The following is a 27508-nucleotide window of genomic DNA, read 5'->3' on the forward strand; positions in this document are numbered from 1 at the left end:
GTGGGTGGGGGGTGGGGGGGGGGGGGGGGGGCAATGAGCTATGGGCCTAGCGGTGATGGAACTGGGGGCTGGGGTGACAGTGTTTGGGATATGGGATTGACTGGGTTGCGTGTGGAGGGTGGTGCTTCTCAGTCGCCTGGACGAGTGTGACGCTGGATGAATGGTGGGAGGAGTGGCGCCGGGAGGAATGGGGCCACGGAGAGCAGCAACGGCACACTGTTGCTGCCCCGCCGGCTGCTTCGTTACGTTCATTCCACGCCCGCGTCCGGCCCCACCCGCCCGCCCGCCCGCTCCCTACCCGCGCTCTCACCTGCCCCCGCCCCGCCCGCCCCTACCTCGTGGCTCCAGGCGCGGCGCCATCGCCTTCGACGCCGACCTGCACGACAACACACGCCGCGGCGGCGAGACCCGCGTCAACTACGGCATGCGGCTGGGGGTGGCCACACGCCAGGCGCCCGCAGGAGGGGTGCCGGAGGCGGCAGTGCGCGGCGGTGGAGGAGGTGGAGGAGGCGGCGGCGGAGGAGGAGGAGGCGCGCGGCAGGACGGCGGCCGCACCCGCACAGTGGCGTGATGAGCTTGCATGCGGTGGTGGCGGTGGCGGTGGCGGTCGTGAGGGGGCGGAGTTGTCGTGCAGCGGTGGCGGTGCCGCGGTGACATGATGCAGTGGCATGGGGAGTAATATGGGAAACAAGGTTGGGCAGCGGAACCGTAGCGTACATTAACAACATCATGTGGGGTGTGTGCATGTTGCAGTGGTTTGACTACCGTAAAGGCTGGGGGGCACATACACAGCAGTGATTGCTGTCAGGCAAGGGTTCAATGCTGTATCGATCGACTGAGCCGCCGTACGTCGTGCGGAGGTTGTGTTGTATTGCTGGCTGCTGTGCATAGCTACCGTAATCTGCAAGTTGTTGTCAGACTGGATGCGCACTACGCAGGCGGGTGTCCACTGCCGATTGCGCGCTCGCTAGCAACTGCGCGTGTGTGAGTGTGACACATGTACGTGCGACGCTTGGACTGAGCCTTTCAGAGCGCGTTTGGAAGTGGTGGATGGGTTCCTTGAGGTGCGTGCACTGTGCACATCACGAGACTTGGGCCCCTGGCCGCTCGCACCTTGTATCATCACAGTCAATAGGCTGGGGCCACCGTCCGTCAGTCATACGCTGGCATGCGACGCTATAGGTTCACTGGTGCGGCATCAACACAGGACACCAACACACATCCAGCCAACGCCCTTCCGAACACCCCCCCCCAATTGTCAACAGCCGCCCTCCACGCCTGCCGCAGCCCTGCCTAGAACCAGCACCCCCGGCCCAGGCCTTGCTGCCCGCAACACCATCACTGCAACTGCCACATACCGTACTGCACACGCACAAGCGGGATAAGCACGTCTCCGCCACCCTCGAGGTGCGCGTACGTCTCGCTGATCCATGCCCTCCCTCCTTCCCCAATTATCGCACACGAAAATGCACGTGGCAGTATATCTATGCCAACAAAGGCTCTGCGGCCTTATCCTCGGCCTTCGCCGCGGCCTCCTCCGCAGCCTTCCGCACCGTCTTCCGCGCCGCCTCCGCGTCCTTCTCGACCGCCCACTTGCCCAGGTGGCCCCAGGTGCAAAACGCAATCAGCAGCAGACCCGCCAGCAGGCACGCCGCGGCGCCACCTGCGGCGGCGGGTACGTGGAGGTAGCATAAGCGCGCATGCACAAGGATTTGATCAGAGCAGGGGCAGGGCCAGGCGGGCAGGCGGGCACAAAGTAACACACACACATACACACACACACACACACACACACACACACACACACACAAACACAATTTACGCACCGCAGAAGCAGCCCACGTTGCCGAGTCCCGCCTCGCGCGTCATGTCCGTCAGGGCGCCCGCCGCCGCGTTGCTGCCGAGCAGGGCAACGCCTGCACGCACAGGTGGGGGCAGCGGCGGCAGTAGGTAGATGGCGGGCCGCAGCAGCGGGGGGGGGCAGGGGCTGGCCGTGTCAGCAGCGGCGGGGACACGACTGCAGCGTGGTGACCTGCTGAGCGGCGAGCAGGCCAGCCACTAGCGCGCGCGCCGTCCAACACGCGACCTGTATCACCACCACTACTTGATGGTATGTAGCCACGGTACTTCAGTACTTAGGTGTGTCCCTCATCGCACAATACCTAATACAGGGCCGCAACCCTCACCCACCCCCTCCCCCTCCGCCCCCGCCTACCAAGTAGGGAGGCGTCAAAGGACGCGGCGCTTCCATCCACCCTGCCCAGGCCCGGCACCTCCTTTTGCGGCATCATGGCAGCAGACGTCGCCTTGAGGTTGGCTGCATTTGTTGCAAACAAACGGGCGTGCGCAGCAGCAGTAGCAGCATTGTAGCAACAGCATGAGCAAGTAAAGGAGCGTCAGTGAGCGGTGCGTGCACGTGATGGCTAATCCTTGCCACTGCTGCTACAGCTACTAATGCTGCTGCGATTTGGCACCTGTCACGCACTGCAACTAACAGCCCAACAGCAGCAGCACGCACCGTGCGTCAGTGCCATGTGCACACCGAGGAGCGCGGCTCCGGCAAACATGCCTGCATCCGTTGCAAACAATGAACGAATGAATGAACACGGGGGCACACGGAAGGAACACACGCACGACTGTGTACGTATATGTGCGATGCACGCGGCTGCAGCTGTCTGTGTATGAGTGTGCGTGTGTGCGTGTGTGTGATTGGGTGGAAATAACGGGTGGGCTATAATCCGGTGGTGCCGGCAGAGCAGACGCCACGTACCCCATGCATCACCCGCATGCCCACCCATCCCTCCATCCCTCCATCCATCCATCCGTCGGCCGCACGCACGCACGCACGCACGCACGCCCGCGCGCACGCCCGCCCGCCCGCCCGCACGCCCGCCTGCCCGCCCGCACGCACGCCCGCACGCACGCACCCCAGGTGTTGGCCAGGCCGGGCAGTACGAAGCACGCGTTGGCCGCCACCATGACCCCCAGCCCCGCCAGCAGCAGCAGCAGCGCGTTGCGGTGGGAGGAACCGCCGCCCTTGGCCCCGCCACCGCCGGCGATCTTGCCCACTACGGGCGTCAGGAGGATCTGTTCGTTGTGTGCCGTGCGTGTCGTGTCGTGTTGCGGGGTGGTCAGGATGGACACTGCAGGCAATCATGTTAACGTCATGACCTATCAGCATGCGCGCGTTGCAAGCGATGGACACACACCCAGAGCGCGCTGTAAGGTACGGACACATAACAGACAAGCCATGAATGCACACGATCATAATGGGCCCACCCACCTGCATGGTCATGTTGGTCACAATCATGGCGGGCAGCAGCTCTTTCGGTACCACCTGGGGGGCGCGTGGGTGGGAGGTGTGCGGCAGGTGTAAGGGATTTGCATGTGTGCCGAGGGGAGTGCGCGCCGCAGGTGGCAGATGGATCCATGTTGGCTTCTTGCCAAAGATGCGTTGTTGCTCCGCATACTCCATGAGCGCGGGCATGGCGGCCTCAGGACCTGCCACCATGCTGTTTCCTATCTACCCACTCGCTCCCCGCGTACCTCGCTCACTCGCGGACGGTCTAAGTAGAGCCACTCACCTCCACAGCCCGCAGGGTCAGGAGCGCGACGTCGAAGCGAGCAAACCAGAGCAGCACGTTCACCACCTTGTACTGCAGGTGCGTGTGTGCGCGTGTGTGGTGTGCATGGGTGATTCTATGTGTTCGGAAACACAACTGTACGCGCGATGTGGTGTGCTGACATGCCAACTTGCATCAGTGGCAGGCACACAAGCAAGTGGCTGGCTAGGAAGGGACCAAGTCAGAATGCTTTTCGCCCTGAGTTCCCACCCTACCTGCAGCATAACGTATGTGCGTACCTCAACAACACCCACCCACCTCCCAGTACGCAGGGTCAAAGGCATTGAAGGTGGCCCGCAGCAGCGCCCACGTCCACTTCACCGGCGTCCTCTTCTTCTCTGGCTCCGGCGACGCGCCGTTGTCGTCCCGCAAGCGCTGTTGGCGTTGGTTGTGAGGTAGGGTCAGGCGGTCAGACGGTAACCAAGCAACATGAGGCCAGGAGGCAATGGGACCCATACTGTATGTAGCGCTCTGGCCGCATACGGGCACGCACAGCCGCGCATGCCGCGGCATATGCCACACGCCACCTGCTGCCGCCCATGAGCCGTCCAGCACACTACCGCAGAATTCCGCGTCTGGCTGGTGCGTGGATGCCTGCACCTGCTGTACGTACTTGCACACACGCACACTCGGCTAGGCACCTCCACCCACGCACCGCGGCATACCACGCCAGCGCCAGGGCGGGCGGCACAGCCGACGCCGCCATGGTGAGCGTGTAGTCGCCGCCAGTGGCCGCGAGGACCAGGCCCGAGGAAAGGCCGCCGGTGGCGATGGCGACGGTGCCCAAGGTCTCCTTCAGTGCTGCAATGCGCCGGTGTGTAGCCGCGCAGGCAGCGGGCAGATAGTTACGTAGCAGTGTCACACACAACAGGGGTTGATTGGGCGGCCCACCAGGCCACCACCACCAGCACCACCGCTGCACGCCCGCTGGTTGCAGGCACCCGGCAGCTGCCCGCCCGGCCTTAGGCACGTTGTACATCGCCCCCAGAAGCAAGGCCCCAACCAACCTACCGGTATCTGCCCTTCCCCGCCGCAGGTAGGCCTACCGAATGCGCTTTGCCGTGCCTTCTTCTTCCGAGCCTGAAGCGCGTCCTTGCTCTCGCCGCCCGCAGGCCCTGTCTTTTCGGCGCTCTCCTCTGCAAGCTGCTTGACTCGCGCGTTTACGCACGGCTCGCGCACGTTCTTGCTCAGCTGGTCGCACAGCCGTGCCACAAAGAACCTGGCGGCGCACATGGAGCAGCGCACACGGCGCCGCCGGCGTAACAATGCTGGTGGCGGCGTCGTGATGCATACGGCATGCAGCGTGAACAAACCAAGGCACATACGCACGACCCAGGCAGGGCGAAGCTTGGTTGCGCCACGAGTTTGTACTGCAGCACAGAACGTCGCCCCTCCTACAAACCGATCGACTGTCCTTCCCCTCATGCATTCATGCAGGGCACACGCACACTGCAGCTGCTCACCACCAGGCGCAGGCCTCCGGCCCGAGCGCGGCGTGCACGGCCCCGGCCAGCAGCATCATGGGCTTGCACAGGAACGTGAGGAACGTGCCAAACTTGATGACCCGAGACTGGGGCCGTGAGGCCAGACGTACGGAGGTAGTTGGGAGCGAGGAGCAGTTTCACACCAGTTGGGTTAGCAACAGAGGAGGTCATATGCTAGCTATGGCGGGTTTCCCACGCACCGTCTGGGGAGATCGTTGGCTAGGATGGTCTGAAGGCCGCCGCACGGTCGTACTGCACACACAATTCCATTACACCCCCTTGCTTGATTTTGCTCTATCTTCTACACACACGTGCTCAGGACACGCCACCCACCTGCGACCTGACGATGTCGCCCACCACGCCGCTGGCGCCCTTAGCCAGCCCGCACAGGAAGTGCACACTGCCCTGGGCCGCCACAATCTGCATGCCCGACGTGCGGCACGCGAGCGCGCGTGCGTGTGGGTTAGAAGGTCAGGCATGTGGCACAATGCATCGATCGGCGCGTCATGATGGCGCACACATCCCGGCGGAAGGCGCCTGCTGACAGCCCCCGCCAGCCAGCAGCCCAACAACTGCATTGTCCGCTTGTCCTTGTCAACACGCCATGCCCGCCCCATCAGCATGCAAGCCCGCCCCCCAGTTCCCCCAAACAAGCAAACTCGCACACACACACACAGCACCACTCACGCCCAGGGCCGGCAGCCCCAGCTCCAGGTGCAGGTACACGAACAGGAAGGTGGTCTGCAGGGTTGTGGCCAGCCCGCACAGCGTCTCGCCTGCACGCATGATTGAAACACAAACATGCACGCACCTGGTGTAAGCAAGGAGATTCAGGGCGGTAGGTGGTCCCCGTGTCCCGCACCCTGACGCGGCCCACGCCCCGCATCCCGCAAGCCAGCGACCCACCCTGACACCCACCCACCACCAGCCCACCCACCCACCCCTTACCCAGCAGCAGCACGAGCAGCTCGGCGTTGCAGCCCCTGTGCTCCAGAGGCCGAAACAGCTCCACCCACCACGAGGCCGCGACAGCAGGCCGCGGCGACTGCTGGTCAGCGGGCAGGCCGGCGGCCGCGGCCGCGTTGGCGCGCACGGTGCTGCCGCGGGCCGGTGCTGCTTGGTGTGCGCGGCGGTGTGGGGGAGTAGGTTGCGTGGCGGGAGGTCGCTGGCGCCGGCGGGAGGGCACCCGGGGCGAGCTGTCGACTGTTCCACGCCTTGAGCGCAGGCTGTTGCGACTCGCAGCGACAGTACACATGGTAGGACGCATCGCAGCATTGAGCAATGGCGAAGTTCCCAGGGACAGGGGCGCGACAAAGCTGCTCGCCATGTTCGTCGGAACCCTAGGTTCCTCCGAGACTCAATTGCTGGCCTGTGCAGTTCCACTCTAGAGGCCGTGATATTTGCTAGGGTAAATGACTTCGGCTCTCGGTTTCCGACCAGGTGAGCGTGTAACAGGGCGACCTCGTGCGTGGCGAGGCAAGCCGCCGTTGGTAGCTACCGCTACCGCGCATGTCCAATACATGATATGACAGCCCCTAAGAACGCAAGTAAGGCAGACCGGGGACCGTGATCTCCCGGCCGATAATTTCACGGCCTCTGTGCACACGCACGCAGCGCCTTCCCACCACGGCCTGTCGCACTCGCACGCGCTGCACGTAGTGCCTCTATCACAGCCGCAAACAAGCTGCCAGTGCTGCGTCCAGTGGTGAGTAGCAGTGACAGCATGCCCGCCCCCACTACGCACACACGGCGCTTTTCCATCACGGCCTGTCACACTCCCACGCGTCAGTCTGCGCTCAATTCACAAGCCCTCCGCGGCCTCCTCGGCCACCAAGTGCCTCACTGGCTGCTGCCTCCCACAAACGCCTCTGGCCCCAACCCGCCCCAACTCGCCAGCTCCGGTTGCACCACCTCACCCCGCACGTAATCCACGCCAAAGGCCGCCGCCAGCTCCGCAAGACTCCGCTCTCGGCCCAGGCCCCACACGTGCCCCACCGGCCAGCCCTCCTCCTCCTGTCCCTGCTCCTCCTGCTCCTCCCGACGGCCCGGCTGCAACACCTGCTCCCGACCCGCAAACGCTGCGCCGTGCCCGTTATCACCACCGCCTGCCTCGCCGCCGTCGCTGCCGCCGGTACGCAGCACCGCCAGCACTCGCGCCTGGCTTCGCCGCCGGAGCGCCGCCGCCGCCTCCGCCCTCTCCTCCCCACCCTCCTCCCCTCCTTCCCCCTTCTCCCCAGCCTCCTTCTCCCCTACCTCCTTCTCCCCAGCCGCCACCGCCACCCGCACATCCCGCTGGTAGGTGTGCTGCCGGCTGCTGCGCTGCCACTGGTGGAAGGCGAGCGGCAGTGCCGGGGCATACACGTCCCAGCCGCGAGTCCACCCCCGGGCCGCCATGTAGGCCTCCTCGCCGAAGAACAGATGGGGCAGCGCGGGGCAGTACGGCACCTCCTGCAGTATGGGGGATGGGGAGATTGCGGGAATGGGTGTGTGAGGACAGCACAAGGGCAGAGGTGCGTACATGTGTGTGCGGGCGTGTGGATGTGGGCGCGTGTGACTGAGAGCGTGGAGGGGGGTCACAGGGCACCCGATACCAGGCTACCCTATATGCGGCCGTACGCTGGCGCGTGCCCCCACACACCCAGGCTCCTCACGCGCCCGCCCGCCCGCACGCACGCACCTGCAGCCAGGCTGAGCGCGCGAAGCTGAGCCCAGCCGCCCAGAAGCCACAGCGCACCGGGGCAGCAGGGCGCTGGCGCAGCTCCCGCCCCACCGTGCGCAGGAAGCCTGGGGAGGTGGTGTGGTGGGGAGGCGGGGTTGCAAATACCAGCCCAAACTAAACCAAGCGGAAGGGGGCAGCAACTTACGCGGTCGGGCACACACATGGCCCTACTGCCCATCATTCTCCCCTGATGCTCTCTGACACACGGGGAGGGACAGTCCTTCTTCTGGTCTGTCGTACGGCAGCCAGCGCGGCGCACCCTTGCTGCCACCCCCACCAGCACGCTGTGGTGGCCCCGCCCCCTGCCTGCTCCAGCCCCCCGCGCCGCGCCCCCGCTCACCGTCTGCTTCAAAGCCGCGCGCGCACAGCAGCGTGGCCGGCGCCGTGGCGGGGTCGGGGCAGGAGGCGGCGGCGCCGTCGCCGCTGTAGCCCAGCGGGTAGGTGGACAGCACGGCCTTGCCTGCGGCGTTGGGATGCAGGTCGGGCGGGGCTTGAGGGGGAGGTCGGGAATGAGGGTGAGAGGCGTGCATGCAGCACGGAGGGCCGGCTTGATGGCTGGGAGGCGGCATTCGGCAGCCTTGCTTGACAGCAACCTTCTAAGCAGCACAACAGCGTGGCCTGTGCCCAAGCCCGCACCCCCGCCGTGGCCCTCCTACACCCTGCCTCACCCCGCTCCGCCAGCGCCTCCGCCTCCGCCAGCTGCTGGATGCACAGCTCATCCCAGCCGGGCACCATCCTGTGAGTGTGAGCACGGCAGGCCGCACATGCGCGGCGGCAACAACACAGCCGTCAGCAGGCAGGGGGCCATGGAACCACAACAGCAGGGCAAACACGGCGCGCATTGCCTGGCTCGCCAAGTCTCGATGTTTAAAGCAGGTTTGCAGTTGCCACGAAGCACCTCCCTACCCTTGTACGCCCCACACCTCCTCAGTCCCACCCCCGGGTCCTTGCCGCTACCACGACACCTCCCCCACCTCCCACATCCTACATGATGTCCCCGTCCCCCCTTCCGCCTTCTCCCACCTCCTCCGTTATCCCACTCCCCCGGCCGCCGCGTGTGCAATGCCCTCTCCATCCCTCTGGGCTGGTGCAAACCCTCCCGCAGGCCCCACCCCACCCACGCACCTCATGTGTGAGTCCAGCTGCAGCACATACTCCTCCCCGTCCCACAGCGACTGAGCCAGTGCCCGGGCCTTGCAGGGCCCCGTGGCCTCAGCCGCCGGCACCACCACCTGCCGTACCTGCGGACGCAGCGGCACACACGCCAGCAGCAGGCGGCAGCAACAGCTGATAGTTGGCGGCAGCATTTGGATAGTTGGAAGCAGTTGAAAATAGTATGACGCAGCGATTGGAACTTGGAAGCAGCAGTTGGCACTTGGAAGCAGTTGGCAGGTCGCGATGGGATGTCGGTACAAGGGGCAGCAGGAGGCGCACGTGCCGTGCACACCGCGGCTGTCATTGCTCCTGGTCTGGCCACTGCGGTTGCAATATGCTGAGGTTAATGACGCTCCAACGGCCCGGCAGTCCCCGGCACTCACCCGCTGCAGCCACTCGGGGTGTGACTTGGCTCCGGCCACACGCACCAGCCCCACGTCCTCCACCGGGTGGACCTGGGGACAGGGGGGCGGGGGCCGGGGGGCGACGTACGTGCATGCAAGTCACGAGTGCGTAACAACCAGGGGCGGCAGGGGTGAAGCCGGCTGGGCCGCACCACCACCACCACCAGCATCTGTCCACGGTGTGCACATGCAAGTGCGTCTCCGCATGGAGGGAGCGGCACGCACGTCACCGCACGCTGCTTTCCGACACACACACACACACACATTGCGTTTCTGTAAACACACACACTGTCTTTGCGCTATGTTTTCCTTGTGCGCTTTAACGCAAAATCACACAATCAAAATCACACACTCGTCCGCCTGCCCTAAGCCCCACCCCGCCCTGCCCAACCGCACCTGCCATACCACGCCCACGCGCACGCGCTCCGGGTGAGCGGCGGCGGCGAACAGGCTGTGCAGCGTCCAGGCGCACTCGGGGTCGCGGTAGGCGGCGATGGACACGAAGATGCGGGGCCGCCGCCGGCCCGGCCGCCGCCCGACACACGCCATACCACCACCGCGGTCGGATGCAGCTTCTGCCGGCATGGGGGCCTGCCCGGCAGCAAGGGAGCCGAGGGGCCCAGGGCTTGCAGCCGCATCTGCGCCCGCCGCAGCTGCAGAGGTGGAGGTGCAGTCGGGCGAGGGTGCGGCTGCAGGCGCCGTGGACGTGGACGTACCCGGTGCCGCGGTGGTTGCATCCACCGCCACCTGGGGCACAGCAGGCGGCTGTGGCGGCTGCGGCAGCTGTGTCGGCTGGGGCGCCTGCGGTGCTGGTGCTGGAGGCTGTGGCGATGCTGCTGGTGGTGGAGGCTGCTGCGGCGGCGTGCGGTGGAACCAGGCGGTGATTGCATACCTGTAGAGTGAGGAGGGTGGGGCACGACGTGTTGCATACGGTGTGTGTGTATGTGTGTGTGTGTGTGTGTGTGCGCGCGTGCGCACGCGTGTGTGTGTGTGTGTGTGTGTGTGTGTGTGTGTGTGTGTGTGTGTGTGTTAAAAAACGAAACGAAATCCCGCCCAACGACGCGACGGAGTTACTTACCGATACCCACCATTTTACCGAGCGTTGCGTGACTGTCGTGACCCAGGTAGTCATACTTACCCGCGATAAGCCTGGAACCCCACGGGCGACCATTCGGCCTGACCCCGCGATGCACCTGTATGCGTCCATGCTCCGCACCCTGGGCGCGCTAAACAGTGTGTGTGTGTGTGTGTGTGTGCGTGTGTCGGGACACACAAGGCGGAAGGGTCGACATTGAGTGTGTATGTGTGCACGTTGTGAATGGAGCGGGCTGCACGGGGCAGGTTGCGACCCAAGGTCCCGCGGCTTCCCGCTTTTCTCCCCTCCCCTCATCACCTGTGCCTGTGCGCCGGCATCACCTCGTGCCACAGGTGGCTCTCAAACACCAGCAGCCGCCCACCCAGCGGCGCCACCAGCACCGCCGGCTCGCCGCACTGCAGGCCCGTGCCCGCAGCGCCGCGCCGCGCCACTGCCCCACGCCCCGGCTCGCGCGTCGCCCCCGCTGCCGCTCCTGCCGCTGTCGCTGCAGCTGGTGTTTCCGCTGCTGCTGCTGCTGCTGCTTCTGCTGGTACCAGTGCTGCTGGTACGGCGCCCGCAGCCGCCGCCCCGGTACCTGCCGCTCCGTCTGCAGCAGGTGCTGCGTGTGCTGCTTGCACCGGTGCTGCCGCCGGCCCGGCTGCCGGCGGTGTGGTGTGGGCCATGCAGGTGGCGTGCGGCACATTGTACAGCGCCAGGCAGCCGCCGTCCACCTGCACGGGCACAGCGGGGGAGAGGGCCAGGGGTTTTGAGGGCCCGGGTTGTTTGTCGCCTGCCACCCGCCCCTTCTCCTCCCGTCACTTCAGAACACATCAACCCCAACCCTGACCCCACCCCCCCACCTGCGGCCCGCCTCTTCCCCACCTGCACGCCCCACCTGCGGGTCCCAGTCCTGTTCATTCAGGTACACAATGGCTGTGACGGCGCGGGTGGGGCAGCTGAGCGAGGCGTCTGCGTGCCGCACGTAGCGGGCGCCGCCGCCCGGGTACACGGCCAGCTGGTGGGTGGTGCTGCCGCCCACGTCGTACCTGGCCAGGGGTGGGCAGGGGGAGGGGGGAATAGCAGGAGGAAAATTGGGTGGACGGGGAGGGGGGATACCAGGAAGGGACTTGGAGCACCTAAGGGGGGGGGGGGTTGGCGGGAGGCATCCCCTACCCGGCTACTCGGCTTTTGCGCCTTCCATCCGCCCCAGCCCCCGCGCTCTCTAATCCCGGGTCCTGGTTCACTTGGGATTGGAGTCAACCACCCCCAGCCCCATTCGGCCCTTACCCCTGCCGCAGCAGCTGCCGCCGCACCCCCTCCAGCGCCGCCACCACTGCCTGCAGCGGCGGCCGCGCCGCCGCCGCGCCCGGCCCCGCCGCCGCATCGGCCGACTGCGGGTGTAACCACATCATGTGGTCGCCCCGCGACTGCAGCGGGCACAAGAGGCACACAGCACACGAGGCACATACGGGAGCGATTTCATATTACACTGCTAGTTAGTATAATAATGCGGTACTGCGCCCATACCGAGAGGAAGGAAACGCCACGGATTCTTATTGCCTTGGCCACCCGAGTGCACGAGTCGCAACGCACGCATTGGCACGCACCTGCGTGTCGACGGCACGGCCCTCGCCCGGCAGCTGCAGCCCCCCGCCAATGGCCGCCTGCCGGTGCCGCTCCGCGAGCGCCTCCCGCGCCGCCTGCCGCGCATCCTGTGCGTGTGAATGCCGGAGCGCGGCAAGCAGCCTCTCAGGTGGTGAGGTTTAAGCCGCAAACACGCGATTCGGCCCTTCAGTGCCCCTGGACACGTGCGGCCGCGGCCGCCACAGCCATCGCTGCTGGCTCGTGATGGTGCCTCAACGGCTTCATGCTCTTGCCTTCTCCATTTTAGTTCAACTTTCGCCCCCCCCCACGAAGCGGGGCTCTGCGCGGGCGTGCTTTGCCTGCCATTCCCCCATTCCCTGTCCCCTTTGCCCGAGCCATGTAATGGGCTGGATCCATCGCCCCCGGCACTGTGCTGAATGCGTTTTTTGTGTTAGCGCACGCACCTCAACCAGGTCGGGCGAAAGGAAGCCGTCGACCACACACGCCCCACCAACCAGCTTCAAGCCAGGCACCGCTGCTGGTGCAGCAGGCGGCTTGGGCGGCTGGGGGCCGCCATGACGAGCGGCGGCGCATGTCGCAGCGCTGAGCGCCGAGGTCGCCGGGGGTTCGGAAGATGTCGGCGACGGGCGAGGGGGGCCCACGATTGCGTCGAGGATGTGACGCCGGACCGAGTCGGGCAGCGCGTCAAGTCGGCTGTAGATGTCCATATGACCACGCTACAGCGTAACTTAATGCGATACTACTGCAACAACGTTGCATTCGAAAGGACCATTCTTTCGTTCCTCAACATACTAGCTTTCAATTGCATGTATGCTAATCTTGGACTTTCATGTGTATCTCCAGTCTTATGTGGAGATGAGGCTCCTTCAGAACGCGGTTCTGGGTCGGCCCTTACGGCATGCGCAGCCAGCGAGTGTGTTTTGGCGCGCGTTTCCCGGTGGTAGCCGGCCCGCCCCCGCCACCACCAACGCCTCAGCATCCTTCCACCTTGTAAGCCATTCTACAAAGTAGCTGATCACGGTGTCAGGTAAGCTTTCTCAAGGACGCAACTTCCGGTGCACTCTCCAGTTAAGCCATCGAAGCGTTCGAACCGATCCGTACCCCACCTCCACTTGGCCGCGCTGGCTGCCGAGAAGCGTGCCGAGAAGCTCTTCCCCGCCGGTCTGCCAACCAAATATCCACATGCACAGCCGCATGCATAGCGGCGCTCAGCCGCAAAAGCAAAATCAGCTTGCGCGCCTCGAGGCGCGCGCATGCCCCGCTGGACCCGCCCTGGCGGGAAGCTACCTGCGATCCTTCCTTATTCGTAGTTTTTGAAACAAAATTATACACAACATCAGCTACACCTTAATTTGCATGTTTGTGCCCCGTTGCCATCGTGTTCGCTTCCAGTTCTAGTTCGGCAACTCACTAAGCCTGGATCCAGCAGCAATTTCTTGTTAATTGCATCATACTGAATGACATTGCGTCCGCTGGAGCCATGATGGCTGCTGTTTTGTGAAAGTTCGCGTGTTAACTTTCCAGTTTCGAGCGCTGCGACGCCTGCGCCTACGCCGCGCTAGGCAAAACAAAGTAATAACATGCAGAGTATGAGACTATTACGGCCGACATCTAGCTGGCGTGGCCGGGAGGGCTCGGCAACGCTGTTCAGCAAGCGGTGTTGCGCCCTCGCCGCGCTCTCTGTCTCATGCCTGATACTTATACTGGCGCTAAACCAAGCTCCATGGAGTAGCTCGAGCAGCAAATCGGTTGCATCGCGGCGCAGCTTGCTTGGGTTCAGGTCGCAGAAATCGCAACCCTTGCGGGCTGTCCGGCGGAAGTCCGTCGACGATACATTTGGTGAGCTCATCAAAGCATGCTTTGCGGAGGCTTCCCATGGGCCTTGCAAATCGCACAGCGTTGGCGGGTCTCAGCCAGGCGGGGAACCAGGGGTAACATCTGGTGGCTGGGGGGTTTTGCCGCCCGTGACACACCTCAGCCACCTCTGCACTCCTGCCCCCCCCCCCGACCAGCCCCTTACCGGACCTTTCCCTGGTATCCCCTGCTCACGCATCCTCTTCTCCCCCACCCCACCTGCTTTCCTTCCCTACCCACCACGGGACCCAGCCACCATCTTCCACTCCGAGCTCATCGACCTGTTCGGCCTACACAAGGGCGGCCCCGAACCCGTCGACCAGCTCTTAGTCACGCTGCGGCAGCTGCAGGCGGCGCGCATCCGTACCGTCATGTTCTCCATCAGCTGGGCCTGGCTGGAGCCGGCGCAGGGGCAGCTTCGGTGGGGCTACCTGGAGGACGTGGTGGGCAGCGCCTGCAGCCACACGGAGCTGAAGGTGAGCAGGCGGAGGGGGAGGAGAGGGGGCAGGGGGCTTGGGCGCAGCAGTCGTTTCTAGTTGCCATGTATGGGTGTTATCAGCATAGCGGAGCAAGGTACTTGTAAGGAAAGCCCCTTTTTACACGCATGCCTTGCGCACTCACCTACAAGGACACGGTACGCCCACACGCCAGGTGACCCTTATCGTGGACCTGATGCGTGCGCCCGACTGGCTGTTTGTGCTGCACCCGGGCGCTGCCGTGCTGGACGCGGGCGGGCGCAACTACAGCCACCTGTCCTGGTTCCACAGCGCCGCCAATGAGGTGGCCCTGGGCTCACTGCGGCAGGTGGGCGGGGGAGGGAAGGAGGGCGGCGGCGGGCGGTGGTGGTGGCTATGTTTCCACCATCCCCAAGCAGAAAGCAGGAGCACGAGTGAGGAGATTGTGCGATGGAGGTGCAAAGAGCGGGGGAGGGGATGTTAGCTGACCACGAATGGCAGGAGTGGACAAGGGAAGGAGCCTAGACTGCTTTACATAGCCACAGGACAAAGATGCGTACAGCGTGTGCTTGGACACCATTGGTGGGTCCATCTCATGTGCGGAGCTGTCTGTTTGGCTAGGTGCTGTGTGTCGTAAGCCGGCTGGCTCACATGTGCTCCTCTTGCTGCCGGCCCCTGCTGTCCACCGCCCGCGCAGGTGGTTGAGGGGCTGTCAGCCAAGTATGAGGGCTGCATCAGCGGCGTACAGCCCGTGTACAACAACGAGTACGAGGTAAGGGGGCTGGAGGGGGCAGGGGTTTGGAGGGCAGGCGCAGGCACGCAATGCGTGCACCAGTTACTTACCTAGCTCCACGCAATTGTACATGCGTGGCAGTCCTCCTTCTTCCCCGCCTCTCCCCGCGCGCAACATATTCACAAGCCCCAACCACGCTGCACCACACCCCGCCATGCGCTCCACCACAACCACACACCCATCCCTAGTCATGAATGTAACCCCCATCCACCCCACACCCACCCCGCACAGGCCAAGTACACCCAGGAGTTCGACAGCTACCAGGACTACAACGCCGCCGCCCTGGCCTCCTACCGCTCCCTCATGCGCACACGCGTGGGAGGAGACCTGGGCAGGCTCAACGCCCGGTGCGTGCGTTAGAGCGTGTGTGCGTATAAGAGAGCACTAGGAATCATGCACGTGTGGGACTGTGTGTGTGTGTGTGTTAAAGAGCACAAGGAAAACGTTGCGCAACGACAGTGTATGTGTGTGTATGTGTGTGTGTGTGTGTGTGTGTGTGTGTGTGTGTGTGTGTGTGTGTGTGTTGCGCCGGCTGGGAAGGGGGGTGGCGTCATGCGGGCCGCGGCGGGCCAGGCGCACGAGCACACAGCGGTGTCCAGAGGCCCGACCCAGTCGCACACGCCCCTGCCCCGTTCCGCCCTGCAGGTGGGAGACCCAGTTCAGCTCGTGGGAGGAGGTGGCGCCGCCCAAGCTGCATGCGGGGGCGGTCATGGGGCCGGACGAGAGCGCCAGGTGGGTCAGCGGGCGGGTGTGGGCGGGGGCGCGGGCGGGTGTGTGCGGGGGTAGGCGGTGCTCCCGTTGTTGGGGTTTAAGAGGCAGGGTACGGCTGCAGGTTTGTGTGGTTACGCTTGGATCGAGTCTTTAGATCGCGTCCGTTTTTGGGTGCGCTTTTGAACTGACTGACTGAGCTGCCTGCCTCCTCCCTGTCACTGTCAGTTTCTGGGACTGGCAGCAGTTCCGGGTGCATCACGGCGCCTCGGTGTTCAACCAGGCGTGTGCGGTGGTGCAGGCCGCGGGGGTGCGCTGCTTCCACCACTTCCCGGAGGTGAGGACGTGGGGCCGTGTAGTGTGGCGTGTGGTGGCGGGGAGGGGTGGGCTGGGCTGGGAATGACTGGGCTCAAAGGCCAGGTATAGACTGAGAGGACGTGGTGCGCGGCAGCGTCGGGCGCCTCCCCTGCCACATGTGCAGGTGTACGAAGCTCCCCTGCGCGCCCCTTACCCATCCCTCCCACCCTTCATCTCCCAACCACTGTCGTACGCCCCGCCCCCTGCAGTTCTTCTCGGTGTTGGACGCGGTGTACGGCGCCGCCATGTTCAAACACATTGCCGCCAGCCCACACACAGGTAGGGCCGCGCGGGGAAGGGGGCAGGGAAGGGGCCGGGGAAGGTGTAAGCCGGTATATCAATACACGCTAACAATATACTCTCGAGACATCGCGCGAGGCTTTTATCGTCTTACAAATGGTATCGAGACCGACCAGTGATTAGCTCTTAGGTTACCGCGGGTGGACCCAGGGGGAAATCGGACCAATTCGAGAGGTCACTGGATCGATCCTGACGCTGTGCGTTAATTCAAAGATGAAAGCTGTAAGCCTAAATAAACTGAAGTGTTGAAGCAGGCCAGTCTACCCGAACTAGGCCCTCGGAGAGTCACCTATGCCGTGGAATGGTCGTCACCCAACGCGTAGACGTATGGCCCCGAGGACGGGTCCCCATCAAAGGGGGGGGAGTGTAAGCCGGTATATCAATACACGCTAACAATATACTCTCGAGACATCGCGCGAGGCTTTTATCGTCTTACAGAAGGGGGGCACTATTGTTTGTTGTTCAGCGCGTGCCGCTGCAATCCTGCGCGGTGACCTTGTTCAGGAGCGCTCTCATAAGCTGGGCAGTGCTGCCGCGCCCGGCCCAACACGCAACACCATGAAATACCATCAACCCCAAACCCCACCCCCAGTTTGGGCTGGTATTTACAACCCGTATCCCCACGCGTCTGCTATACTACTGCTCCTGGCTACGCCTTCACTTCTTAGATAGTCATGAATGTAACCCCCACCCACCCCAACACACGCAGACTTCCTGATCATGGACTCCAACTTCCGCACCTCCACCGGCGCCCTCATGGACCCACGCAAACTGCGGCTGTACATCGCCGCCGCACACGCCTACGGTACGTGCAACTCCCTGGCCCCTGGGCCCCGCGGCCGCTCACCTCGCATCCCCTAGCTAGGTTGGCTTTGGCATGGCCTGCTTTCGTCGCTGTGGCCCTGCATCCGCCTAAACCGCGAGGCGGTTCATAGCACCGCCTGACATGACATGCCTCAACCAGTCAGCCATCGCGCTGCACCTTCCCAACCTTTCGCCGCCCCACTGCCCCCCTGCGCCTTAATTTCTTTACTTATCATGAATGTAACCCCCCCCCCTACCTCTCAGGCAAGCCCACCTACTTCGAGGCGGCGGTGGAGCGCTTTGCAGACGTGAAGTTGCTGCAGGTGCGAGCGCGTTTGTGTGGGCATGTGCCAGGGGCGAGTCCATACACTTGCTTACCCGACTCCACACCACTGTATTAATCTCACCTCATCTGCTCCCCTCACTCCTGACCCCGCTTCTCCAACCACCCGGGCCCCAGGCCGGCTACGCGCACGCGCTGCTTGCGGGCGCCTCCAACATGGGCCTCACCAACTGGCTGGGCCGCATAAACATCACAGACCCACAGCTGGCGGCAGCCATGCACGTGGAGGGCGGGCCGGAGGCGGCGGCAGCGGCGACAGCCGCGGCAGGGGCTGGGTCAGGTGTCGGCTGTGGGGCGATCAGTGAGGCCAGCGAGGTGGTGGGTGTGTTCATCCACCTGGACTCATGCGGTGCGTGGCACGGGCTGCAGTGGAAGTCGCCGACCAGCAAGGACCCCTTACACGACTTTGTTGATCAGCTGGCGGAGCGACTCATTCCCACGAGCGCCACCACCGCCTCCGCCTCTTCCACACCCTCCACGTCCTCCTCTCCTTCTTCTGGTGCTGGCGCCGCTGGCGCAACCGCTGCCGTGGCTGCTGCGGGCTGTGGCACCGACGTGGCGGTGTACGTGGACCTGGGCCTCTTTGCGCAGGCGCTGGCGGCGGGGCGGTTGAGCCGGGTGGTGTTTGTGGAGCCGCTGGTGCTGGCGGGCGGCGCGGAGGTGGCGGCCTACGTGGCGGCGCGGGCGGCGCTGCTGCGGGCGGAGGCGGCGGGGCTGCCGGTGGAGGTGCTGCGGCTGCCCACGGGCGGGGCGCGCGGCCTGGGGCTGCGGGTGCTGGAAGACCTGTCCTAGCTACTGGCTTGAGAGTGTAACGGCGGTGCTGTGTGCGCGCGTGTGTTGCATGATCCTAATGGACAAGGCCCGCCCATCACGCGTCGGAATTGCTTACTGAGGCATGCGTGTGTTTGTGTGAGCGTGTGTGTATTCGTGTGTGTCGTGGAAGAGGATGGTGCGGGCCTGGGATGCAGGTCCGAGTTGATGGCTGTCAAGCATCTGGATGGAACGGTGGTTCTGGAGGCGCGTGAAGCAAATGAACTAAGTGAACTCAAATCATGACGTTATGCGACACGTGATTTGAAGCAAGCAATTGCCGACTGCTGCTGTGAGTGGCCATGCGTGCTGTGTACGCGTGCGGGATTGGCTGATTGGCGGGGGTAATTGTGGGTCGGGTTGTTCATGCCTTTGATGTGGTTTGGGGGGTGTCAAGGTATGCGCCCAGTGCTTGTAGTTCCGAGCGCAATGGCGCAGTGTGCACAGGTGTGTGTGTATAGGCCAAGGCGGAGGCGTAGCAGGAGTCACGGCTGTTGTATGCGCTAGGTCGAATGCAACTCTGCCGGGTCTGCGCTGCTTGGCTGTCACTTGGCATCGGGTTGGGACTACGAAGGAACAAGACGCAAATGACGAATGGGCACTGCATGTAATCGCGTGTTTGCGCATTCTTATTGGTGGAACTGGGTGTGGCAGATTGGGCACACCCAGCTAGAACCTACCCATACCTGGGGGGCAATAGTTCTGCGTTTCCTAATGGTTGGACTTGGCAATCGTTTTGGCGGCGAGGGTGGCGATCTAGAAACCAATGTCACACGCATCACAACGCATGAACAGTATGTAGCATCCCTGATGAGGACTGTGCATGAGACGTTTGAGGAAGATTGGGAGAACAGTAGATCCGCGTGACTGAGTGTCCCAAGACGGTGTCAAGCCAGGAGTGAAGATGTGTCGTTACAACTTACAAGCACTGGATGAGCAAGACGCGGCACACGCAGGTCTACATAGTTCGAGCACGGCATGTCTCCATGTTGCGTTTTCGAATAATCGTTTGGATGCTTGCCACGCAATACACGGTGTGTGTGAAAGCTGCGATGGCGAGTGACAGTCGATACCGCAATCCCCACGCCTGCATTGACATCGGCGCAGCCTCTTGCGCCCATAACTCACTTCTTCTCTTAAATGTCTTCATACGCGTCGCACTCAACCTCACCAGAGGGGGCCATCTCCGTATCATAGCGTGTCATACACACGGGTAAGGCTGCGACATAAACGACTTGACGGTGCAATCAATCTAGGGTTACCACATGTTTTATTTTGTTTTGTACAACGAGTGTAGCGGTCTGTGAGCTGGTCAGACCAATCTACAAGCATGAACTGTCAATCATCGTTCATGGATTCCTCATTATCAACAGCTAAGTCAGTACAACTTCGTGACGCTTGACTGCGTTTTCGTGGGGCTCGGAAAACTCTGCAAGTTCGACAATGCCTTTGACGTCAGCACTCTTCTCTTGACCTAGCTGGCTCCCTATGACTCAATCTGCCTGCGATTGAGTGCATATATAGAGGCAGGGATGCAAGTCAGCAGTGGCGCCTGGGCGGCATCGGTTGGTGAGTCCTCAACATCATAAACTCGATTGGTGCTGAGTCGTTTCGGTGTATTGGTTCACAAGCTTGATGCTGAAGCCGGGCACGGGCATGGGCGCGGGCGTAGCGCCGGCGCAGCGCGGGCGCGGGCGGGCACTGCTGCGAATCCCTGCGCGCGGGCAGGCGCGCCGGGGCGAATCCCAGCGCGGGCGCGGGCGCGGCGCTTCGCAAGCGTCTGTCTACCGCCAAAGCCGAGCCTGCCACCACAGGTCATCGCAACTCTGGGGCCAAAAAGTCTCCAGAAGCTCACTTTGGACCCGCGGGCCTCGTGCACTAAAACCTTCGCCCCCACATGTATTTGCACCGCCACCGCAGGAGCGCGCGGGCATGGGCAGACACGGGCAGGTGAGTCGTGCCGGCCGCTAGCTGCTGGGGCCGCCGGCCGCTCCCAGCGGCTGCTCCCAGCAGTGCCTCCAGCGGCCGCTCTAGCACTCGCCTTGTGGCCGCAGCAGTGGGCGGTGGCGGGTGTGAGGTCGCGGCTTGCGCTGTCCGTTGCGGGTCTTGATTGCTTCGTTCTGGAAAGAGTGCTCCTGCTCCGTTGACTCCTTCAAACCCAACGCAGGCATGTGCGCGCGTGGGCCTGTGGGGCCTGCGCTGCCACCGCTTCGTGTGTCGCCAGGTGTGAGGATGGTGCCATCGGGCCCTAAGCTGCCCACGCATTCCACACAGCCCACATCTAGTTCGCGCTCAATGCTGATTTGAATTCGAGGGGAACGGGCAGCCTGGCTGTGCTGATCTTTTCATCTGTGTAGGTCCCCCAAAGAACACCTGCCACACCGAAGCATGCGGACCCTGACTTCTGCACCCGCCGTTGCTCTTGCGCGCTGCGCTACAAGCACTCGCGGCTCCCTTGATGCCTTGAGTTCGGCACAAGTTATTGCTCACACTGCTTTCCCCGCCCCGCCCACAAACCCTGTAGCTGGCAATGGAGCTGCTGCTCGCATCCGAGGCCGCCCGCTGCAGCCCACAGCAGCACTAGCGGCTGCTGCAGCGGCACCTCATACTGCTGTTCGACCGCGAGGCGCCCGCCAACCACGTCCAGGTATGTATGCCGCGTGTACGCTCAGTACGCTCACATGATTCGAGGAGTGGAAACGGGAGTGGAACCAGGGAGCAACGTGTGGAACGCTAGTGTGCGTGGCATGCGTAGTGTGCATGCAGCAGGGGTTGTGCGCACGAGGTGGCGAGATAGCGTCCGTACATACCATTGGAGCGAGTGAGGTTGCGTGCAACTAATGCAACAGGTCTGCAGTAACTGCACAGCTTACACAGCTCCCCACGCAGTGTCAGCCCACTCTAGCCATGTTGGTTGTCGAAACAATCTAGCGTGCCATACATGCATACATCGGGCCGGCATCACTTGAGGTAGTTGCAGGGCGGGAATGAAGCTTGAGCGCTTGCTTACCAGACAAACTGATGGCCACAATGGGCCTTCAAGACATTGATTAAAAAGCTCTATCTAATGGTTTGAGCTGAGCCCCTGGAGCGGAGCGACTCCCGGGGGCCAAAGCCCTCCAGGATCACTCACCCCTGTCCGTCCGCACGTCCTTGCGTGCGTGCGTGCGTGCGTGCGTGCGTGAAAGCTTCAGCCTCACATGATGATCATTTGCTCACTGCTGCATGCTTTGCGATTGATTATATGCAAGATTTAAAGATCGGTTTTCTTGCTCACGGTTGCTCAAGGCGCGAGGCTGGGGCCTGGTACCCGCGAAAGTCCCTCAAAACGCAAAGCACCTACATTATTCGCGCGTCCACGTGCCGCCACTAACTGCTGCTGGCCCGGGATCAGGCAAATATGCGGTGGGGATGCATGGCCCTCTGTTATAACTCCGCCGTCCTTGCACGCTGGGGCCACGCCGCAGCCCTAGCGCCTAGGGTTGCGGCCATGTCTGCCCTGCAGCTCCACCGTCTGCTGCAGGTAGGATCTCCATGCAAGCCGGCAACACACCAACCTTCGAAAATACACCAAGCGGGGTGGGTGGGCGGGAGACACAAGAACGCGCTGGTCTGGAGGTCTGCCTATGCTTGCTCAGCATCAGCAAGCAAGAGAGACCAAATAAAGATAGATAGACGCCAACGCAAAAGCTGAGTGATCCAAAAGCCCACACCGACACACCTCCTGCACAAACGCACCGGCCTTCAGGCCCCTGACACATACCTTTGACACATTGACATCCCCCGCGTCTCCTTTCCTGCAGTCGCCTCTTCCTTAGATGTCCTTATTTATATCGAGACGAGGACATCCTGATCTATCTAACATAGCAAAGGGCGCGTACCACGATGCCGTTACTTACGCCATCCACGCGCACACGCCGCAATGCGACAACCTACCCCGCTGCTCTGCTGATCTATGTTTGCTTTAGCTCCGCCAGCAGGCCATCAAAGCACGTGCCGGGCTGCGCCATTCCGACCTGGTGGTGATGGTAGCGGTGGCGGCGCAGCTGCGGATGATCGGCGTGCTGCTGGTGACGCCGCCTCCCAAACGAACGCCGCTGCCGCCGACCAAGAGCGCGAGGCTGCCACTTCGGCCGCGGCGGCTCCACCAGCGCAGGCGGCAACTGCGGCGGAGGCGACGCCAGCAGCGCAGGCGGCACAGTCCGCCACTGCGCCGGAGGCGACGCCAGCAGCGCAGGCGGCACCGTCCGCCACTGCGCCGGAGGCGACGCCAACAGCGCAGGTGGCACAGTCCGCCACTGCACCGGTGGCGGCGCCAGCAGCGCAGGCGGCACAGTCCGCCACTGCACCGGAGGCGACGCCAGCAGCGCAGGCGGCACAGTCCGCCACTGCGCCGGCGGCGACGCCAGCAGCGCAGGCGTCACAGGCTGCGATTGCGCCGGTGGCCGCGCCAGCAGCGCAGGCGGCACAGGCCGCCACTGCACCGGAGGCGACGCCAGCAGCGCAGGCGGCACAGGCCGCCACTGCACCGGAGGCCGCGCCAGCAGCGCAGGCGGCACAGGCCGCCACTGCACCGGAGGCGACGCCAACGGCGCAGGCGGCACAGTCCGCCACTGCACCGGAGGCGACGCCAGCAGCGCAGGCGGCACAGTCCGCCACTGCGCCGGCGGCGACGCCAGCAGCGCAGGCGTCACAGGCTGCGATTGCGCCTGTGGCGGCGCCAGCAGCGCAGGCGGCACAGGCCGCCACTGCACCGGAGGCGACGCCAGCAGCGCAGGCGGCACAGGCCGCCACTGCACCGGAGGCGGCGCCAGCAGCGCAGGCGGCACAGTCCGCCACTGCACCGGAGGCGACGCCAACAGCGCAGGTGGCACAGTCCGCCACTGCACCGGAGGCGACGCCAGCAGCACAGGCAGCACAGGCCGCCACTGCACCGGAGGCGACGCCAACAGCAGCGCAGGCGGCACAGGCTGCGATTGCGCCGGTGGCGGCGCCAGCAGCGCAGGCGGCACAGTCCGCCACTGCACCGGAGGCGACGCCAGCAGCGCAGGCGGCACAGTCCGCCACTGCGCCGGCGGCGACGCCAGCAGCGCAGGCGTCACAGGCTGCGATTGCGCCGGTGGCCGCGCCAGCAGCGCAGGCGGCACAGGCCGCCACTGCACCGGAGGCGACGCCAGCAGCGCAGGCGGCACAGGCCGCCACTGCACCGGAGGCCGCGCCAGCAGCGCAGGCGGCGCAGGCCATCCGTGGTCAGCAGGTGTGTGTTTGGGGAGATATTGGATTCAGTGGTTCTTTGAAGATGACTGTATGTGTGCGTGCGCGTGCGCGTGCGTGTGCCTGTGTGAATGTGCGCGCGCGTGTGAGTGTGCACGCGTGTGTGTGCGCGTATGAGTGCGCGCGTGTGCGCGCGCGTGTGTGCATGTGTGTATTGCGTGCGCGTGTGTGCGTGTGCGCTCGCGTGTGTGCGTGTGTGCGCGCGTGTGCGTGTGCGAGCGCGCGTGTTTGCATGTGTGCGCATGTGCATTTGCCCGCGCACGTGTGTGCGTGCGTGTGCGCGTGCGCATGGAATGCGGAGATGTGTGTAGGGGGGATTGTATTCCCGAGCCCAACGAGTAAGTCCCATCATCAGCAGAAACCCCACCCAGCCACGGAAATGCGAGGCGAGCGCGCTAGTAATGACCTTCATCCCGGTCATGTGGTGGTGGTGGGCGGTACCTGGCGGAGGGCAGGTCCAGCGGGGCACCAGCTCCGCATATCGCCACCCAGGCTCGGCACACGTCACAGAATTTACTATGCGGCAACCCACTCACTCGTATGCTTACCTATGCATTAGCACGGAATCCCGGGCGCCAGGCATCCACGAGCGCCAGGATCACAGCGAGCGCCAGAGCGAGGTCCGGTCTAGGAATTGCGGCGTGACATGTAGGCGGGCACTGTAGATAGGCAGGACATTGAGCGGCGGACGGGAGGCCGTTGACGTTGAGGAAAAGGCAAGAGATGGAAGAACGAGGAGCATGGGTGGCGAAGAGAGAGAGGGAACGGATGGCCAGGGCGACTATCAGCAAGGGGCGAGGCGGATGGGGGCGGGATGGGCGCGGTTGGGGGCAGGATGGCGGTAGGAAGTAAGGGGGCATGGCGGGCGGGGGACTCAAAACGAACGTGTGGGCAGGTAGGGAAGGAAGGGCGTTGGCAGTGTGCGGGCCGCGGACGGCTCCCCACTCCATTGCCATCACAGACGCTCGCAAAGAAGAGCGGGCATACGTAAGGGGGGATGATGGGGCTGGCACGGGCGTAAGTGGCATGCAGGGGGTTAAAATGTATGACGAATGGTCTGGGAGGGGGAAGGTAGGGTAACGCGAGCGAGTGATGGAGGGAGGGGAGGGGAAACGGGTATACGGCTAAGCCGCCACACGTGTATGTTAACGAAATAAAACGCCGTGGATGACGTCAGGAACAGCACGCCGGGAACTCGTACGGGGGGGTACAGCTGCAGCAACAGCAGCAGCAGAGCGGCCATACTGGGGTTGCAGTTGAACCGGTGGTGGAAGGCGTTCACAGGGGGCAGACCAGCAGCTTGTTAACGTGAACCTCGTCTATGCCGTGAACCCCAGTGCAGCATGCGCCATACATACAATCAGGTGGCCTCCGAATAGGTAGCTAGGGCAAGCTGCCCATCTACATACTTCACCAACTGCACTGCCGCTCGCGCGCGTGTGAAAGCGTCCGGTCGTTTGATGCCAGCCTCTATGCATGGCTGGTGTGTGATAATGTGTTGCAGGACACGCGGACAGCAGGGGGCGTGCAGCCGGCTTCTGCGCAGGCTGACATCACCGGGCTGGTGCAGGCCATGGCGCAGGCCATGGCGCAGGCCTTGGCGCCGCTGATTGACAAGATGGACGAGCGGGAGTGGCAGGCGCAGGAGCGGGAGCAGGAGCGGGAGAAGCAGGCGCAGGAGCGGGAGCAGGAGCGGGAGAAGCAAGCGCAGGAGCGGCACAGACAGGTGCTCCGCAGCCTTGGGGAGCTGAGCGAAACCGTGTCTGCAACGCTGGTGGTGGCAGTGGTGGTGGCGGCAGCATTGAGGCCATCTCTGCGCCTGCAACACAGCTGGAGCTGGACGGCCTGACCGTGCAGCTGAAGAACGCCACGCTGCGGGTGGTGATGCTGGGGGCCATGTCCAGCAGAGGAAGTGAGTTCATTTGCAGGGTGTGGAGGGATGAGGGACTGGGGGACTGGGGGTGAGGACGCGGGCGGATGGGTCGCGCGCGCGTGTAATTAAACAAGTGTTTATGTAACGCTGCTGCTTGCTTCAACTCTTTAATGTACAATTGCTGGATTTCTAAGAAAGATAACCTTTCCGCAACGCTCACAGCCTCCCACCCACCCAACGTCCCTCGCCGTCTGTAGACCTGCCGATGGCGAGAAAGCAGCTGCAGTGCGCTGGGACCCTCCTGGCGCACGTCTTCGACGTCGCGGTGGCTGCTGGCGCCTTCGGAGGCCAGCCGCCACAGCTGCTGCTGGAGGGCCGCGTTGCGCTGGGGCGGCGGGGCGGGCTGCCGCCGCCCAATGAGCAGAGCGTGCAGCTGGTGCCGGCGGAGGTGCAGCAGCACACCATGGTTGGGATGGTGACGGGGCTGAACGGCCGCCTATCATGTTGTCGCCGCGGCTGCTACATATCTAGAAGGGGCGGCCGTTCAGCCCCGTCACCATCTCAACCATGGTGTGCTGCTGCCCCTCCGCCGGCATCAGCTGCACTCTCTGCTCATTGGGCGGCGTACGGACACACAGACGAGGGGGGGTGGGGTCGTAAGTAAGCAGGGAAGACGCAGACTGGACGAGGGGGCATGATGTAGTGGACACTCGCAGGCGCATTCGCACACACCCCCATGGCATGTGAGACGGATACGCGAGAAGGCAGTGGGCGGCTGGACGGCTGAACGGTAGCACACGCCCCCATGTACTTTGCTGCAGCACACGCACTTGAGACACAATGGGGCAGCGGTAGTAGCGGTAGCCGCAGCGGGGCATTGCCCACGCTGCCAAGCCACCTGACTCAGTGTCAATGAATGAACGTGCATGTAATTGCGATACGGCGCGTTCTCCTAGCTCTCGTTAGAGATTCTGAGACTTGGGGCCGCGGAGGGGTCAAGCCATAAAGGACGCGGATAAGGGCGGCAGTGTAGCTAGGCTAGAGGGTGGGCCCGGGGCTCTCGGGACTGAATCTCTGTGAACCGGAACCGGGCATCCTAGTGGCCAGGGCTCGTATCTTCCTGGGGGCGGCAATAATCATACGGCGCCCCTGGGCCCAAAATGTGCCGTTTGATGGGGTGTTGGGAGCTCCATCCCCCAAAAACCCTCGAAAACCAGCCCCATCGTCCCCCGCCGGCCTCGCCCAGTCGCCCTCGCGACCCTCCCCACGGTATGTGTGTGCAAACTGCTACTCGTGCCAAAAGCTACGAAGGTAAAGGTACGCACTGTGCAGCACTGTGCGCGTGTTAGGCTCAACTGGACTGCGGGATGCGCCTGAGGGATGACAATGCCCGGCCTTACGGCCTAACGACTTTTACCGGTTAGCCTGATTTGAGTGTAACGGAGCGAAGTGTAGCGGAGCGAGATTAAGGCCAAACGGAGTTAGCATGGAGGCCGTACAAGACGGCAAAAGCATTTGGTCTCCCTTTGAGCCTCCCGGCTCGCCCCCGCCCCAGGTGTCCTTGGCCTCTGGAGCCGCGGCCCTCACTTGCGCGAGTCGCGTGTGGCGGCGGCGCTCCTCGCGCCGCCCCCACCTGGTGGCTTCGCTCTCACGGAGCTGGGGAGCCGGCGGCGCGGCGGTTTCTGTGGCTCTAGTTTTGCAGTTGCGTGTCCGTTGGGGCTCCGGCGTAGGGGGCAGGGTCTGGTGGGTTGCCACCACTGCTGCGCCGCGTTTCTTTTTGTTTGTTATTGGGATGGGGACTTTAGCAGCGCTCCAGGCTGCCCGGGTGTTTTCGGTTGCGTCAGGATTCCAGGTTTTTTCCCTGCGGCGTTA

The 27508-nt window shown here is 63.7% G+C and overlaps 5 protein-coding genes across 5 annotated transcripts in view; 3 read left to right on the forward strand and 2 right to left on the reverse strand.

The window, feature by feature from the left end:
- CHLRE_02g119600v5 (uncharacterized protein) overlaps positions 1 to 1017 on the forward strand; it is a 4892-nt gene extending 3875 nt beyond the window's left edge. Inside the window, exon 8 of the mRNA XM_043060033.1 lies at positions 349 to 1017. Coding sequence (XP_042927667.1) covers positions 349 to 571 — 223 coding nt within the window. The 3' untranslated portion in view covers positions 572 to 1017. The remainder of the gene's footprint in view (positions 1 to 348) is intronic.
- A 2-nt stretch (positions 1018 to 1019) lies between these two features.
- CHLRE_02g119650v5 (uncharacterized protein) lies at positions 1020 to 6385 on the reverse strand. Its single transcript, XM_043060034.1, has 14 exons — positions 6056 to 6385; positions 5795 to 5883; positions 5441 to 5527; positions 5087 to 5193; positions 4670 to 4842; positions 4279 to 4424; positions 3882 to 3998; positions 3585 to 3656; positions 3284 to 3337; positions 2928 to 3087; positions 2519 to 2569; positions 2216 to 2317; positions 1827 to 1916; positions 1020 to 1663 (listed from the first exon to the last, which is right to left on the reverse strand). The coding sequence occupies exons 1-14, from the start codon at positions 6360 to 6362 to the stop codon at positions 1485 to 1487; spliced, it is 1734 nt and encodes a 577-aa protein (XP_042927668.1). The 5' UTR covers positions 6363 to 6385; the 3' UTR covers positions 1020 to 1484.
- A 54-nt stretch (positions 6386 to 6439) lies between these two features.
- On the reverse strand, positions 6440 to 12905 carry CHLRE_02g119651v5 (uncharacterized protein). Its single transcript, XM_001702359.3, has 12 exons — positions 12509 to 12905; positions 12068 to 12172; positions 11748 to 11887; positions 11356 to 11506; positions 10779 to 11191; positions 9782 to 10277; positions 9365 to 9436; positions 8952 to 9067; positions 8495 to 8562; positions 8167 to 8286; positions 7785 to 7891; positions 6440 to 7555 (listed from the first exon to the last, which is right to left on the reverse strand). The coding sequence occupies exons 1-12, from the start codon at positions 12770 to 12772 to the stop codon at positions 6947 to 6949; spliced, it is 2661 nt and encodes an 886-aa protein (XP_001702411.2). The 5' UTR covers positions 12773 to 12905; the 3' UTR covers positions 6440 to 6946.
- Positions 12906 to 13410: 505 nt separating this feature from the next.
- On the forward strand, positions 13411 to 19817 carry CHLRE_02g119700v5 (uncharacterized protein). The gene is made up of 11 exons (XM_043060035.1): positions 13411 to 13904; positions 14172 to 14395; positions 14571 to 14723; positions 15072 to 15146; positions 15399 to 15514; positions 15813 to 15899; positions 16104 to 16212; positions 16442 to 16511; positions 17242 to 17337; positions 17601 to 17659; positions 17797 to 19817. Exons 1-11 carry the CDS (start codon positions 13646 to 13648, stop codon positions 18469 to 18471), a joined length of 1923 nt encoding a protein of 640 aa, XP_042927669.1. The 5' UTR covers positions 13411 to 13645; the 3' UTR covers positions 18472 to 19817.
- Positions 19818 to 19865: 48 nt separating this feature from the next.
- CHLRE_02g119751v5 (uncharacterized protein) lies at positions 19866 to 27088 on the forward strand. Its single transcript, XM_043060036.1, has 9 exons — positions 19866 to 20058; positions 20410 to 20439; positions 20657 to 20713; positions 21014 to 21136; positions 22458 to 23746; positions 25268 to 25489; positions 25594 to 25675; positions 25894 to 26111; positions 26544 to 27088. The coding sequence occupies exons 1-9, from the start codon at positions 20022 to 20024 to the stop codon at positions 26550 to 26552; spliced, it is 2067 nt and encodes a 688-aa protein (XP_042927670.1). The 5' UTR covers positions 19866 to 20021; the 3' UTR covers positions 26553 to 27088.
- The last annotated feature ends 420 nt before the right edge of the window (positions 27089 to 27508 follow it).

This window comes from Chlamydomonas reinhardtii, chromosome 2 (assembly GCF_000002595.2).
Source record: "Chlamydomonas reinhardtii strain CC-503 cw92 mt+ chromosome 2, whole genome shotgun sequence".
Classification (NCBI taxonomy): Eukaryota; Viridiplantae; Chlorophyta; class Chlorophyceae; order Chlamydomonadales; family Chlamydomonadaceae; genus Chlamydomonas; species Chlamydomonas reinhardtii.

Excerpts from the sequence above, each read along its gene's own strand:
- CHLRE_02g119650v5 (XM_043060034.1), bottom strand. The coding sequence starts at position 6,362 with ATGTGTACTGTCGCTGCGAGTCGCAACAGCCTGCGCTCAAGGCGTGGA. Across the intron at positions 4,425-4,669 it reads GGCACGGCAAAGCGCATTCG|CACTGAAGGAGACCTTGGGC; the intron begins GTAGGCCTACCT and ends GGCGCATTGCAG. Across the intron at positions 1,664-1,826 it reads CAACGTGGGCTGCTTCTGCG|GTGGCGCCGCGGCGTGCCTG; the intron begins GTGCGTAAATTG and ends CCGCCGCCGCAG.
- CHLRE_02g119700v5 (XM_043060035.1), top strand. The coding sequence starts at position 13,646 with ATGCAGAGTATGAGACTATTACGGCCGACATCTAGCTGGCGTGGCCGG. Across the intron at positions 16,512-17,241 it reads TGCCGCCAGCCCACACACAG|ACTTCCTGATCATGGACTCC; the intron begins GTAGGGCCGCGC and ends CAACACACGCAG. Across the intron at positions 17,338-17,600 it reads CGCCGCCGCACACGCCTACG|GCAAGCCCACCTACTTCGAG; the intron begins GTACGTGCAACT and ends CCTACCTCTCAG.
- CHLRE_02g119751v5 (XM_043060036.1), top strand. The coding sequence starts at position 20,022 with ATGCAAGTCAGCAGTGGCGCCTGGGCGGCATCGGTTG. Across the intron at positions 21,137-22,457 it reads CGCCCGCCAACCACGTCCAG|CTCCGCCAGCAGGCCATCAA; the intron begins GTATGTATGCCG and ends TGTTTGCTTTAG. Across the intron at positions 25,490-25,593 it reads CGCAGGAGCGGCACAGACAG|CTGGAGCTGGACGGCCTGAC; the intron begins GTGCTCCGCAGC and ends CCTGCAACACAG.
- CHLRE_02g119651v5 (XM_001702359.3), bottom strand. The coding sequence starts at position 12,772 with ATGGACATCTACAGCCGACTTGACGCGCTGCCCGACTCGGTCCGGCGT. Across the intron at positions 11,888-12,067 it reads GCCGTGCCGTCGACACGCAG|TCGCGGGGCGACCACATGAT; the intron begins GTGCGTGCCAAT and ends TGCCCGCTGCAG. Across the intron at positions 7,556-7,784 it reads CGCGCTCAGCCTGGCTGCAG|GAGGTGCCGTACTGCCCCGC; the intron begins GTGCGTGCGTGC and ends CCCATACTGCAG.